This window comes from Oreochromis aureus, linkage group 4 (assembly GCF_013358895.1).
Source record: "Oreochromis aureus strain Israel breed Guangdong linkage group 4, ZZ_aureus, whole genome shotgun sequence".
Lineage (NCBI taxonomy): Eukaryota > Metazoa > Chordata > Actinopteri > Cichliformes > Cichlidae > Oreochromis > Oreochromis aureus.
The window spans coordinates 698451-712524 of NC_052945.1; the positions used below are offsets into that span (position 1 = coordinate 698451).

The 14074-nt window shown below is 42.3% G+C and overlaps 1 protein-coding gene across 4 annotated transcripts; it reads right to left on the minus strand.

Annotated features, from left to right (window-relative positions):
- Positions 1–694: 694 nt before the first annotated feature.
- On the minus strand, positions 695–10663 carry LOC116317003 (4-galactosyl-N-acetylglucosaminide 3-alpha-L-fucosyltransferase 9-like). 4 transcript variants are annotated; one of them, XM_039611735.1, is made up of 4 exons: positions 10527–10663; positions 9734–9834; positions 4593–5535; positions 695–829 (listed from the first exon to the last, which is right to left on the minus strand). In XM_039611735.1, exons 3-4 carry the CDS (start codon positions 5525–5527, stop codon positions 820–822), a joined length of 945 nt encoding a protein of 314 aa, XP_039467669.1. In that variant the 5' UTR covers positions 5528–5535; positions 9734–9834; positions 10527–10663; the 3' UTR covers positions 695–819. The 4 variants fall into 4 exon arrangements, with proteins under 4 accessions (XP_039467669.1, XP_031591515.2, XP_031591516.2 ...); XM_031735655.2 differs by lacking the exon at positions 695–829 and having other exon boundaries at positions 4013–5535; XM_031735656.2 differs by lacking the exons at positions 695–829; positions 9734–9834 and having other exon boundaries at positions 4013–5535; positions 10527–10563.
- Between the last annotated feature and the right edge of the window lie 3411 nt (positions 10664–14074).

The following is a 14074-nucleotide window of genomic DNA, read 5'->3' on the forward strand; positions in this document are numbered from 1 at the left end:
GGTAAAACATGGAATAAAACACAAGGAGAGACGAGGGCTCACAGATACACAGAGGGGCACACAGGGGGTAAGAGTCACGAGGGGAAAAACACATAAGGAAACAACGTAACAGAGCAACTCAGGAAGCATGGCCTAAATAAGGAACAAAATACATGAAAACTAAGAATACTGGGCCAACGTGGCCCAGGACCATGACAGAAAACTGAAGGCTCTGCCTCCCATTCTACTTTTAAATACTCTAGGAACAACAAGTAGGCCTGCAGAGTGAGAGCGAAGTGCTCTAATAGGGTGATATGGTACTACAAGGTCATTAAGATAAGATGGGGCCTGATTATTTAAGACCTTGTATGTGAGGAGCAGGATTTTGAATTCTGGATTTAACAGGAAGCCAATGAAGGGAAGCCAAAACAGGAGAAATCTGTTCTCTCTTTCTAGTCCCTGTCAGGACTCTTGCTGCAGCATTTTGGATCAGCTGAAGGCTTTTCAGGGAGTTTTTAGGACATCCTGATAATAATGAATTACAGTAGTCCAGCCTGGAAGTAATAAATGCATGAACTAGTTTTTCAGCGTCACTCTGAGACAGGATATTTCTAATTTTAGAGATGGAGATGGAGAGAAAAAGGGATTCAGTGGGGAACTGCTCATTCACGAAGTCCGTTCCTTTCAGCTCCCCGTTACTCTTCACCTGCTCCTTCTGTTTGGCCACAACAGGACGACCCCCAACCTCTTAGCCCTGATTCCACTCTATTGAAACTGATGTTCTTCACGATGTCCTCCAGCAGCTTCAGGTGGGTTTTGATGAAGCTTTTCACCGTTGCTTCAGCAGAATCTGGGATACCAGAAAATACAAGGTTATCTCTCATGCTACAGGCTTGGAGATCAATAACAGTCTCTTTTATTTTTTTATTTTCTGTGTTAAGCTGGGTTACATTCTCAGTGAGAGACTTGACCAAGCCCCATAGCGAGGCATTTTGAGCGGCGAGCATTTTCACCAGCTGCTGGCTGAACTCCAGGGATTCCCTTGGGGATTTAAATTCCTTGTGTAAAAGAAATGCAAGGGACATCCTTGCATCACAGCTGGACTGCAGGATGTCTTTGCAGGCAGGCGATGTTGTGCCGGGGGAGTATGCTGGACAACTTATTTTCGATGACGGCGAGGGTGTTGAAGATGATTAAGCAAATGTGGCTAGTTATTTGACAATTGATTAGTATATTTGGTATCTTTGAAGCTTGAGAAAACATTTGGTAAATTCTAAGCTACCATTCGCTTTCTTTCCGCCAAGTCTCCAGAATCTGACGTCACCTACAGCATTCTCTGTCATTTACCTTTCCCGTCACTTATGTCACTTACCGCTCCTCCCGTCCTCCAGCTCATTCTGGTCTTTTAACCACAAAGATGTGGCATTTAAGTTGGCAGCCCAGTGGTATGTGTCATGGTCCGGGTGAGTGCAGGAATATTCATCTCTGGTTACGGTCTTTATGCTTGGGTGGAGTGGCGGAGCTGTGTGAGTGCGAGTAATCACGCTGTCAGCATTTAAGGCCAGCGCTCACCACTACTCCTTGCCAAGGGATCTGCTAACCCACATCGGTATTGATTGTCAAAGCGTAAAGGTGTTTTGAACGCCGTAACTCTGTTTTTGCCTTCTACAGTCTTCAGCCAACTGCCAAACCTTGCCGCGGACCATATTCATTCTCCTCTGCTGCTGCTGTATTGTTTTCCACCTGTTACTCACAGCGGGCGTTTCCTCGGTTCACCTGCCTGCCCCCCGACCATCAAATCTGGATTGCAACTACCGTGTTCCTGGCTACTCACCCGGACCCTTCAGTCTTTCCCTCACGACGGCCTCCACCCACAAAACCGTAAGACTGTGCAGAATCCTCCTTAATATCTCCCCACCTGGAATGAATTATTAAAACGCCTCTCTTTTCTTTGCAGCATGCCCAAGACTCCCGCTTGTACTGACTGGCACTGGTGCCCATCCTTCTAGCCTGATTCCTGAGTTTAAAATTGCTTTCATGTTCCCATTAATGTGTCCGACCTGCGTTCAGCGGTATCATAGCTGAGGTTTTTGCTATCGCCCTAGTTTTGCGGTAATAGTGTGGCAACATTAGTTCTGAGTTAACATCCTCTGTTTTTGTTTCAATTCTGTATTAAAATAAAGATTTGTGAATTATGTCATTTCTGTGCCTCTGTGCTGTAGTTCGCTCTGAGTTCGTCTGCCTTGTGCGGCTCCGGCCGTGACAGTATGAGTGAAGGTTCGGTGGGGACAGTACACCAGGCTTTTTTGGTCTTTCTAGAAATTCTCTTCTTATGTGCACTGGCTTGTTGTTCCATATAAATGCGAAGATCAACTGATTAAATGTTTTGAAAAAGGATACTGTTATGAACACAGGCCTGAAATAAGTAAAAATATTTAGGTATTATGTTCACTCTACCGATGAGTGACAATGGTAGGGCTGGCCATTTCTTAATATCAAGTCTAGTCTGCTCTAGCAGTCGCACAAAACTATTTTTAATTCAGTAGTGGAAGGATTTTGTAACTTTTACACCCAGATCTGTAAAGGAAGAGGTTTAGAATTTGTGTGAATTTGTGTGGATGCTGCAGTGACCCACTCAAAGATTCAAACACTAGGGCGGAGAAGCTGCAGCTCCACGTCTTTTTTTTTTTGTGCACCAAAAGAAGGAAAAACTGAAGGACACAGACACCACCCAAAAGGAGAACATTTTAAAAATAAACTTTAGTTTCACCAACCACTTACAGCACTTTGTGTCAGCTGTGGTTGTTTTAAAGTGCTTTATTAATAAAGATGATTAATTGATGGATTGAACCTAATGAAGAAGAAAGCTTTGTTTTCATACATGAGGCTCGACTGTATAATATGAAACCACCAGTTTCATAGTTAACCTGTGGGATGGGCTTAGGTCTAAGACAGCTTTTAGACTCACGATAGCTTCAGCTAAGACGACGACCGACACAGTGAGTCACGCAGCTCGACATGAATAAAAGTGCTGGTGGTTTGATCCACTTTCTGCTTCACTTCACTGCAATGTTTACAGACCGGGTTCACTTTGGCATTTGGAACCACACTCCATAAGAACATATTTGGTTTCATGCTGTTTTACATCACTGATCCCTTTGAAGTTCAACAAATATTAAACAACCTCACATGTTCTTTCAGACAGAGGCTCATCTTGGATATAATGTTGGTACAGTACTTGTACCTTACAGGACAGTGCTGTTCCAATGCATTGTTCATTGAATTAGCTGTTCTGACAACATCTGAATGTGACATCTAAAGATACTGAGCTGCCTTATTGTAGCACGATGTTAAGAGTTTCATGTCTTATTGTAAGTGTCATGGCCCTGGGTCATGTGACCCAGTATTCTGAGTTTCTTGGTGTTTTGTTATTCTTTTTAGTCTAGTTTCATTTCAGCTTATCTAGTTACATTCTGCCATGTTTTCTGTCCAAGTTTTCTTTGTTTGTCAAGTTCAAGTCATGGCTGTGTCTCCTTATGTTTCCTGTTTTATTTTGAAAGAGCTTTGTGTTTTCTGTTTATTGTATTTAGTTTCACGTGTCCTGTCATTATGTTAATTGTTATCAGCTGTTTTCTCCATGTGATTCTACTCCCTTTGATCATTCCTTATGTGTATTTAGTCTGTGTGTTTCCACTCAGTCAGATCGTCTGTTAACCTCACCACAGTTTTTGTAGGCTTACTCCATTGTTTCTCTGTGTTTCCTAGTTTACTCAGTGTTCATAGTTTGTCATAGTTCTTCACTGAGTGTCACAGCCTTCTGTTAACACAGTGTTCATAGCCTCCTTAGTTTCCCTAGTTCCATGTTTTTCTTCTGCAATCAGCCAATAAAGGCTCGCTTTATTTTTGAAACTACGTTTTTGTCTCCACCGTGTCTGCATCTGGGTCTACCTCTTTCCTCACACCGGCGCACCCCGCCGTGACAGTAAGTATGTGAAGTTGCCATTATGATTAGCAGTGCAAACTGACAAACATATAGGAAAAGCTGTGTAATTAAAACACACACACACTATGTACATTATCCTAATGAACTATTTCACATTGGATTTCAGTAAACACTGCACGGGTGACTTCATCACTTTCACATTTATGTCGCCCACCTCCACCCAACACTTTTCCAAGGTCTCCTGTGTGCTACTTCATGAATAGCTGATATTAAAACAAAAGCTTGTGTTGTGAATGGGGTCATGTTCATTCAAAAGGCAAAAAAGGATTGGCACAATTTGACAGCAACTAGAATTAAAATAAACAAAAAGAACAAGCTATATCTCTTATTGGGCATCTAAAGCAATAGAAAAACACCATTCAGCTGCTCAGGACAGAACAGAAAATACCCTTCGTGTTAACCCAAGGACAAAACCTTTAAAGCACTCGCTTCAACAAAGTAACAAGACCCGTACAGCCCTTCAAATCTCTAGCTGCCCCAATACCACGTATCAAGGTCATTGAATTCCTTGTATTCTTTGTGCCTACGTAAATAATCACAAGTCAGGCATGCATATTCTGCTGGAAAGTGGAACTTCTTTACTTTAAAATGTCGCCTCCACTCAAAGTACCTGAGGTACATTTCCTCATTCTTGTCCAGAAGCAGCAGGTAATCAGCCAGGTTCTTGGGTGAGCTGAAGTCATCGACATGAATGAAGGCGTCTCCCTGGATAATCTTCTCATAGTTCTGCCTGGTCGAGCCCAGAACCACTGGCACTGTTCCTACTGAGAGTGGGTTGAATAGTTTCTCAGTAATGTAATCCTTGTGGACGGAGTTCTCAAAGGACAGATAGAACTTGCAGCTGGTGATGGTGGGAATGAGGTCATTGTCAGAAATGTACTTTCCAAAGGCTCGTCCATATGCATGGACCTTAACATGTTTCTGCAGCTCATTGAAATATTTCACACGGTCGTGCTGTGGGTTCCAGTGGCTCACTATCCAGCAGACCAGCTTGTTTTTACTGGGCGGTACAAAATTCTCCTCGCCCTCTGCTGGTACGATGGACCCATAAGGCGCTCCGATGCTTGAATCCAGGCGATAGCTGAGAGTCAGATTGAACAGCTTCTCTATCCCAGACAGCTTGGATGAATGTGTTGGCGACTCAAGGTTAAACCATATCCACTTCTGGAACGATGGTCGCTGCAACTGCGGCAGATTGGACAGGTCACCACTGATGTCTCGGTGATGGATGATGACCCCATGTGACTTACTGTAGAGGTTCCTGTCTGCTGTGAGGAAGCAGTTATCAATTTCAAAGAGAGAGCTGCAGACGCTCAGGTCAAACTTACTGCCAAAGGGCCAGAGCCACATCAGCACAATGGTGGCATTCTTATCACTCTTGGTGAAGATGAGGTTCTTCACATGTTCTGACACTGACTCTACAGGACCTGATAACCAGCCTTCATAAGGTTTAAAATACATCACAAACAGAGTCACAAAGCATCCCAGTACAAGTATACCGAGGAGAAGGGGTCGCAGGACTCCGTTAGAAGATCCAGATGCCATACTGTGTTCTAAAAAGGACAGACCACAGGGAACAAACTCAGTAAAGTCATGGTCAGCAGGACACAACATCAAGACTGATCACCTTATCATGTTTAGGTTCTCATGACACCAGCTTGTAATAATATCTAATGGATCATTGACTCTGAACAGAATATGTGCCTTTAAATACGTAGTGGTATGAATATATACAGTTGTGTGCTTAATGCAGTAGTTTACATCATAAATGAAAGTGTGAAGCCTTCTGAACAATATTGCAATACAAATCTGGTGGATTTTACTGAATGCTGAAATCCAAGCAAGAGAAGAGTTTGTTGGGATTTGAGGAAACTGTCCCTACACCAGATCCAAGTGGTATCAACCTCCTCTGTGACTCCATGCTCATAAGAAAAGGAGGTAGCAGCTATCCTTCTTTGCTCTTGGCAAAATAATAATGGTTTTTAATTTAAACTCATCCCTCAGTTCTCTTCTGCTTGTCTATGTCAGGGTCACATGGGGGTTGGTGGGTGGTTGGTAGAGGGGCTGGATTCTATCCCAGCTACTACCTATTTGTCACAGGGCTAACAAAGAAAGACAGAAAACCATTTGCACTCACATTCACACCTATGGGGAATTGAGATTCACCAATAACTCCATGTCTTTGGACTGTGGGAGGAAGCCAGACTACCCAGAGAGAACCCACACAAACCCAGGGAGAGCATGCAAACTCTACAAAGAAAGTGGTGGAATCAAACTCAGGACCATTTTTTTCTGTGAAAGAAAAACTCGCTTTTAACAGGAAGAAACCTCCAGCAGAACCAGGCTCAGGGAGGGGCGGGGCCATCTGCTGCGAACGGTTGGGGTGAGAGAAGGAAAACAGGATAAAGACATGCTGTGGAAGAGAGACAGAGATTAATAACAGGTATGATTCAGCAGAGAGGTCTATTAACACATATAGGTGTAGGCTGCTGGGGCATTCCCATGATGCATTGTCACTTTTTTCACTCACTATGTGTTAATAGACCTCTCTGTATTGAATCATACTTAATCTCTTCCACCGCATGTCTTTATCCTGTCTTCCTTTTCTCTCCCCAACCGGTCGCAGCAGATGGCCCCGCCCCTCCCTGATGCTGGTCCTACTGAAGGTTTCTTCCTGTTAAAAGGGAGTTGCACACTCGTACAATGATGTACGAGTGTGCAACATCCTTGGCAGCAACAGACGTGTTCAGATCAACAATGGATAACATATAGAGTGCAGGAGAGAGTATGAGTGTGCAGTGTTTAAAGTGTGGATGTACCTAGATTACTTTAAGTTTTAATCCGCAAAAAGTGACAAAAACCTTGGCATTCACTGTACATTCTGTGTGGGAAGGAAACTTCTTCTACAGTGAAAAGTTAAACTTCAAATCTGGGTGAGCAGCGAACACGCTGCAACGGGAATGCGAAATTCAGAGAAACCCCCGGATCCCCCCACTGACATGACCACTGTGGGCAAACCTCCACCCACCCCATTCCTGCTAAACAGGTGACAACTGATTTAAGAGCGACGGGACTCAGTGCTGCTGAGTTTTGATTTTATTTATTTTTTGCTGTTTTTTTTATCTGCATCTATTTGAAAGAGTGAGTGTAAACACAAAACATGATTTTATTTTACATGCTGGAATATGCAGAAAATGTTAAACAATTTCTTCAAGTCAAAGAGTGTTACATATAATTACATTTTTGCTTGATGCAATGTGCATGAAGTTGAACGAAAGAAAACTAATAAAACAATTTTTTTAAAGAGATTTTCCATTTGATTCAATTTTATATGAAGGATTATGCAGAAAAAATAAAATTGGGCTGAAAGATCTATTGCTTCATTACAAATTCAGGTTGTGTATCTTACTTTTTAAAAGTAACCAAGTAACTAGGTAATAAGTACTTTTGAAAATAAGCAATCAGTAAAGTAAAAGGATAACTTTTTTGAAGAAGTAGTCACCCCAACCGGTCGCAGCAGATGGCCCCGCCCCTCCCTGAGCCTGGTTCTGTCGGAGGTTTCTTCCTGTTAAAAGGGAGTTTTTCCTTCCCACTGTCGCCAAAGTGCTTGCTCATAGGGGGTCATATGATTGTTGGGTTTTTCTCTGTATGTATTATTGTAGGGTCTACATTACAGTATAAAGCACCTTGAGGCGACTGTTGTTGTGATTTTGTGCTGTATGTATGTGCCTATAATTAGCTCAGACAGCTGGGTCTAGAGATGGCTTTTTATTTTTTTATTTCTCCAGGCTAAATGATGATCCTCTAAATTTGTGACACGCCATTTCCTCTCCAGCTTACGAGTTATCTGCTTTAGGCTACGTGTTTGAGAATTATACCACGGAGTCAGGTACTTCTGATTTGAGGCCTTAGTTTTCACAGGAGCTACAGTATCCAGAGTCGTACGTAGTGAGGAGGTAAAATTATTAACAAGATAATCGACCTCTGTTGGAGTAGCGTTCAGATAGCTGCTCTGCTCTATGTTGGTACAGGGCATTGAAGATGATAACAGTGGGTGGATTATATTCTTAAACTTAGTTACAGCGCTTTCAGAAAGACATCTACTGTGATAAAGTCTACTCTCCACTGCTGTGTAATCAATTATTGTAAATGTAAATGTTATCAGGAAATGATCAGACAGCAGAGGGTTTTCAGGAAACACTGTTAAATGTTCAGTTTCTATGCCATATGTTAAAACAAGATCTAGAGTGTGATTAAAGTGGTGGGTGGGTTCTTTTACATTTTGAGAGAAGCCAATTGAGTCTAATAACAGATTAAATGCCATGTTGAGGCTGTCATTTATAGCATCTACATGGATGTTAAAATCACCCACAATAATTATTTTATCTGAGCTGAGCACTAAATCAGATAAAAAGTCTGAGAAATCAGAGAGAAACTCTGTGTAAGGCCCAGGTGGACGATAGATGATAACAAGTAAGACTGGTTTCTGAGTTTTACAGCTGGGGTGGACGAGGCTAAGCATCAGGCTTTCAAATGAATTAAAAGTCTGTCTTGGTCTTTGGTTGATTAATAGGCTGGTGTGAAAAATTGCTGCCACACCGCCCCCTCGGCCTGTGCTTCGAGGGTTCTGGTAGTTAGAATGACTCGGGGCTGTTGATTCATTTAAACTAACATACTCATCCTGCTGCAACCAGGTTTCTGTAAGGCAGAGTAAATCGATTTGTTGATCAATTATTAAGTCATGTACTAACAGAGACTTGGAGGAGAGAGACCTAATATTTAATAATCCACATTTCACTGTTTTACTCTTTGGTTCAGATGTGGATACTGTATTGTTCTTTCTTTGGGATTTTTTTATGTTTAAGTCCTTTTTTTTCTGACAAAAGTTGATGTGAAGGATGGATGATCACCACGCTGTTTGAGTTTTCGGTTTACCACCATTTCATGAAATAGGGCATAGTATCTGACAGGGAGAAGACAGAGACCTCTGTCTGCTAGGCTGGCCTGATAGACTGACCTGGATACCCAGCTAGTGGAGATTACATGATAATAACACCAATTGACTAATTTTTAATTTCTGTGTTATTGATTAAGTGCTCAGCTGTAGTTTTGGTTCTCTGGTCATCCATCTCTCTGACCAGCCTACCCGTGATATAGGAACCAATCACAGTAGAGTATTCCTCTGCAGGCAACCTGGCATGAGCACTATAAGCTGTCCGTGGTGACCAGTCAACAAATCAGATTCAGCAACGTGCAGGATTTCAGCAGCTGTGTTGCAGAGTAAGTCTATCTGGTGGGGCTAGTGAACGCACTTTAACAATGGACAGAAGAAGCTTTCTTGAAAAAATTGTGGAAATGAAAAGGTCTAGATAAAGTGAGAGCGGGTGGAGAAGAATTTTCCATCTGCATGAGAAGGTCGCTGCCTCAGAATCAGGTCTCCCATCTCTGTTTTCTTTCTCTTATCCAATTCAGGGTGGAGTGGGGCTCCTAACCAGAGCTGGGCTTTAGGATCTCTTTTTATTTTAATTGATTTAACCCTTCTTTGTACACGTAGTCCCATTCAGACTTAATCAGTCATTTCCTCTTTTAGACATTTTATGATCTAAAGACTATAAAATATGCGTATAACAGCAAAATGCAAGCTTCAAATAAGACGAGAGTTTAATGTGAAGCTACTGATTTTGAGCACAGAGCAGTAAATAAACATTTGATGTGGCCTTTTTAACTGAAATGAAAGATTCTATTACTCACCGTGTTTCTGACTTCGTTTTCTCTAAAACATCCACCTGCGCTCAGCTTTGCTTCCTCCTGCACCCGGAATATTGTCAGGCTCCACCTTTACCTGGAAAAACCTGAGTGATACCAGCACTGAGTAAATAAGCCTGTGATCATTTCAAAGCAACAGCTGGAAAATCAGAATTAGTGCTGTGTGTCATGATTATATGTAACAGCAGTAATAGGTTTAAATCTGGGGTGTGATGATAAAGTGCTCAGCTGTAGTCATTAAGACTTCATGATAAGCAGTTTGTGACCTTTGTATCATACGGCAGCATATCAACACTCACAGTATTGTTAGTAAAAGCAGTCAGGGTGGGGTGAGTGAGGCCACATTCAGTGAGTTTAACACATGTGACCAAACTGGTTTTGTGCTGGAAATTTATGGATCACAGAATTTATTACAGACAACCAGGAGTGCAGTGTGCCCTCACTGACTGAGCTGAACCTCTTCACCCCAGATCGCTGCCATTAGTTTGTACATTAATACATGGTGAACATATTGTTCTGTATCCTTGTATTCAGACATCAAAGACAGTTTATTTACTTACAGTATCCACGTGTCTTATTGTAAATAATAAAATGAACACCAGGAACTTTGATAAACATGTAGATACTTCAGTCAGTGATGCATTTAAAATGACACCAATGTAAAAGCATTATTAATGTTTTAAATATCAACTGTTGGATTCCTCCCTTTCTGTCTGCTCCTCTCATCTCTTCACACACCGAACAAACTTTAACTCCAAATTTAGATTTGTGAACTCACCGAGTCTCAGCTGAGCTCCTCACAGCATCACCACCAAATCAAAAACAAAATTTTTAAAAATCTTTTGTACTTTCAGACTCCTCCCCTTCTATTTCTTCTGGAAAAACCTGTTACCAGACTGGATGACATCATCTCACCTGTTGAACAGGAAATAAGTCAACGGTTTAAACCCCAGACAGGTAACCATTTACACAATCTTTATTGTAAAATGTCATTGGTCAAATTTGATAAATCTATACAGGAAATAAAACCTACATGTGCAGGTATGAATCAGCACTTCTTTTCTGCTTTGCAAACTCACCTGTCGAGTTCCTGTCACACCTGAATGTGGCCCAACCCACCGACTGACAGGCTCTGCTGAAGTATTGTCCTTTTCTCTGACAGAGGTCAAAAGCACCTGCTGTGGTGATTAAATATTTAACTAAAGGTCATCAGAAAGTAAAGCCTGGTGTGGTCCCTGCTGTCACGTGTGGTCCTGAAACACACACTTGTTCTTATTATTCAGCTGCTGATCTTCAAATGATCTCTGAATAGTTTCTGAGATGTTTAAATGTTTGTTCTTTATTTATGATATAGAAGTCATGTTGGTTGTGACTGGTGTGATACTGGTACGACAATGTCTCTTGTACTCAGCGTGGTTCCTCCCCTGAGGGTAGCAGCAGAGCAGGTTTTCTTTTAGTGAGTGTGTTTGTCTCTGCTGAATCGGAGTGTAACTAAAGCTGGGGATTTTCACTCTCTGAAAACTTGTCCAGAAGGTGCATCACATCAGCTGCAGGACTGTTTTGAAACATCAGTGCTCTCATATATTAACTTCTGTGTCAACAGGGTCACTGTGGACAAACGTCTCCGGGTGTATTCCAACCAGAAACCCTGGATGACCAAACAGGTCCAGGCCCTGCTGAAGCAACGTCACTCCGCTTCCAGATCCGGTGATGGTATGTAATACCGTGGTGGGGCTCATCTCTGTGGGAGACGAGACGGCATACAGAGCTGAGGTTCAGAGGCTGTCGGATTGGTGGGCAGACAACAACCTGGACCTCAACACCACCAAGACAAAAGAGCTGGTAGTCGACTCCAGAAGGAGGAAGTCTGTGCTACAGCCCATCAGCATGAGTGGGGAGTGCGTGGAAAGGGTGTCTCGTTTCAAGTTCCTGGGTGTGCACATAGACGCAGACCACTTTCTGACAATCCTCAGAAAAATGGACCTGAAGAAGGAGCTGCTGATCATCTTCTACCGCTGCTCCATTGAAAGTGTGCTGACATACTGCATCGGTGTGTGGTTCTCCAGTTGCACCGTGGCACCCATAAAGGCACTTCAGAGGGTCATCAATATGGCCCAGAAAAGTCATTGGACATCCTCTTTCCTCCCTGAAGGACCTGTACAGCACATGCTGGCTCCAGAGGCCAGGCAGCATCCTACAGGACTGTACACACCCAGGACACGGGGTGTTTAAGCTGCTGCTGTCTGGCAGGAGGTTCAGGCTGCTGAGGTCGTGGACAGACAGACTCAAGGACAGTTTTACAACAGGACAACAGACCTACTCAATGCTAACAGCTGACCTGATTAGCTACCTCCATACACTTTTGTGTTGTGTGTAACGCAGACCGGTGTGTAAAAAATATTATTCATTAGAAAGAAGGAAGAGAAGACAGGCTCGGACTTGCTAAGGTCTGCAGCTCAGGTTCAGTTCCATTTGAATGATATAGTTGTGATTGTATTTGACAGTAAAGACTTCCTGTGATGTTAAAAAGCTGCTGGATTTACTGAAGAGGCTCGGAGTCAGTTTGTGCCTGAAAGCTGTGAACAGGAGGGTTTTTGTGGCCGGCCTCAGGCCATGAAAGGCTTTCTCGTTCAGAAGGAGAATATTTAAATTAGTTACACAAATGTAAATGACAGCGTGTGCGGCACAGCATTTACTTTGCAAATTCACATGAACAGTGAAACGATCGAGTTATTTGCCTGTTGGGCTGTGATAGCTGCTGCTGGGAGATATTAATCGTGTGTGTGTGGGGGGGGGTCTGGAACAAATGTGCGATCATGTCAAAGCTATGTGCAGCACCACACCGTCTGTCCTAAAAATCTAAACAATGCTGGGTTACTGGTCCTCAGTGATGCTGGACTTTACTGAAACACAGCAGAACTGAACTCAGAGCCAAACCGGAAAAAACCTGTCACAGACTTTGGTCTGAGGAGTGTGATCTAGAAGTTTTTTATAATAACTATGTACAATTAGATCCACGTATAGTTTTCAAGTCAGACATAATCAGAATCCTGTGAATTTTACAAGTGATTTTATTGTTAGGTTAAATTTCTCACCTTAAAAATGATGTTTTCTTGGTTGCTGGTGTAGCTCAGTGCGTTGGTGACCACATGCCGTAGGGCTGAGCGCAGCCGGCTCGGGTTTGAATCCGACCCATGGCCCTCCTCCTACGTCTCTCTCTCTGCTTTCCTTACTTCACTGTGTCTGTCAAAAAAGCTGAAAAAGGCCAAAAACCCAATATATATATATATTCTCTTTGGCTGTGAGACCAAAAGTAACCTGATATAGATTAATATATGATCTGTTTCTACATTGTTACAATGTAAAATATAAACAAAAGCTAAATTACATTATAAAGTAGAATTTTCCACAACAGAGACAAAAACTTCATTCCAGCTTCTTCAGTTTATCTGCTGTTAATAAGAAAACAGCAATATTCTCTTCAAATATTCTTTTTTTTTGTGATGGCTGCAACACTTTTTGGACATGTAGTAAAGACACATAAATGCAACTTTACTCCAGCAAGAAAAACCTTTACACATGTTCAATAAATCAAAAACACAATAGGCATGAAATTAGAAATATGAAAGTCTTGTAAACAGCAGCAGTTTCTGAACCGTAAACACTGACAAAAATAAAAAATCAACGCTGACGAATGAAAGTCAGTAAAATGTAAGTTTGGATATCCTCTAAACGATGATACTGTAGGAGAAACCATGAACCAATTTAAATACCTGTGCATAAATCTTTTGTTCACATCAGACAAAAGCATAACACATCACTGCGAATGTCCCAGTATTCATAGCACAGTAAACTACAGCCAAGTGCTGTCGTGTCTCTCATAGTTAGTCATGAACACAAGCTGCAGAGCAGAAGAGCTCTGAGCTGTAATCACGTTTATAGCCCGACACACTCCTTTGTTTCTCGTTTATCTCTGCGGATATTTCCTGTCTTACTGTTAATGATTTAAACACCTTTGCTAGTGATGTACGTGTCACATGATGGCTGCAGGGATGCTCCGCCCTGATGACAAACGCCTCTCCAGGTAGTTTCTGCTTACTCCTAAAACATCACATTAATGATCTACACGTCTGCCTTCATGAACCAGCCGTACAACAGTTAATAGCAGAATGTCCCTGTGTGCTCAGCTCCTCTCTGTTTGGGTTTAGCATCCTGTCTCCACTTATTCCATATCACAGGAACAGAATCCCACCTCCATCCTTTGGACTGCAGCTGGCTGCAGGTCTGTGCCTGTTCTGGGGCTGGAGGAGCGCTCTGAGCAGAGCC

Excerpts from the sequence above, each read along its gene's own strand:
- LOC116317003 (XM_031735655.2), bottom strand. The coding sequence starts at position 5,527 with ATGGCATCTGGATCTTCTAACGGAGTCCTGCGACCCCTTCTCCTCGGT.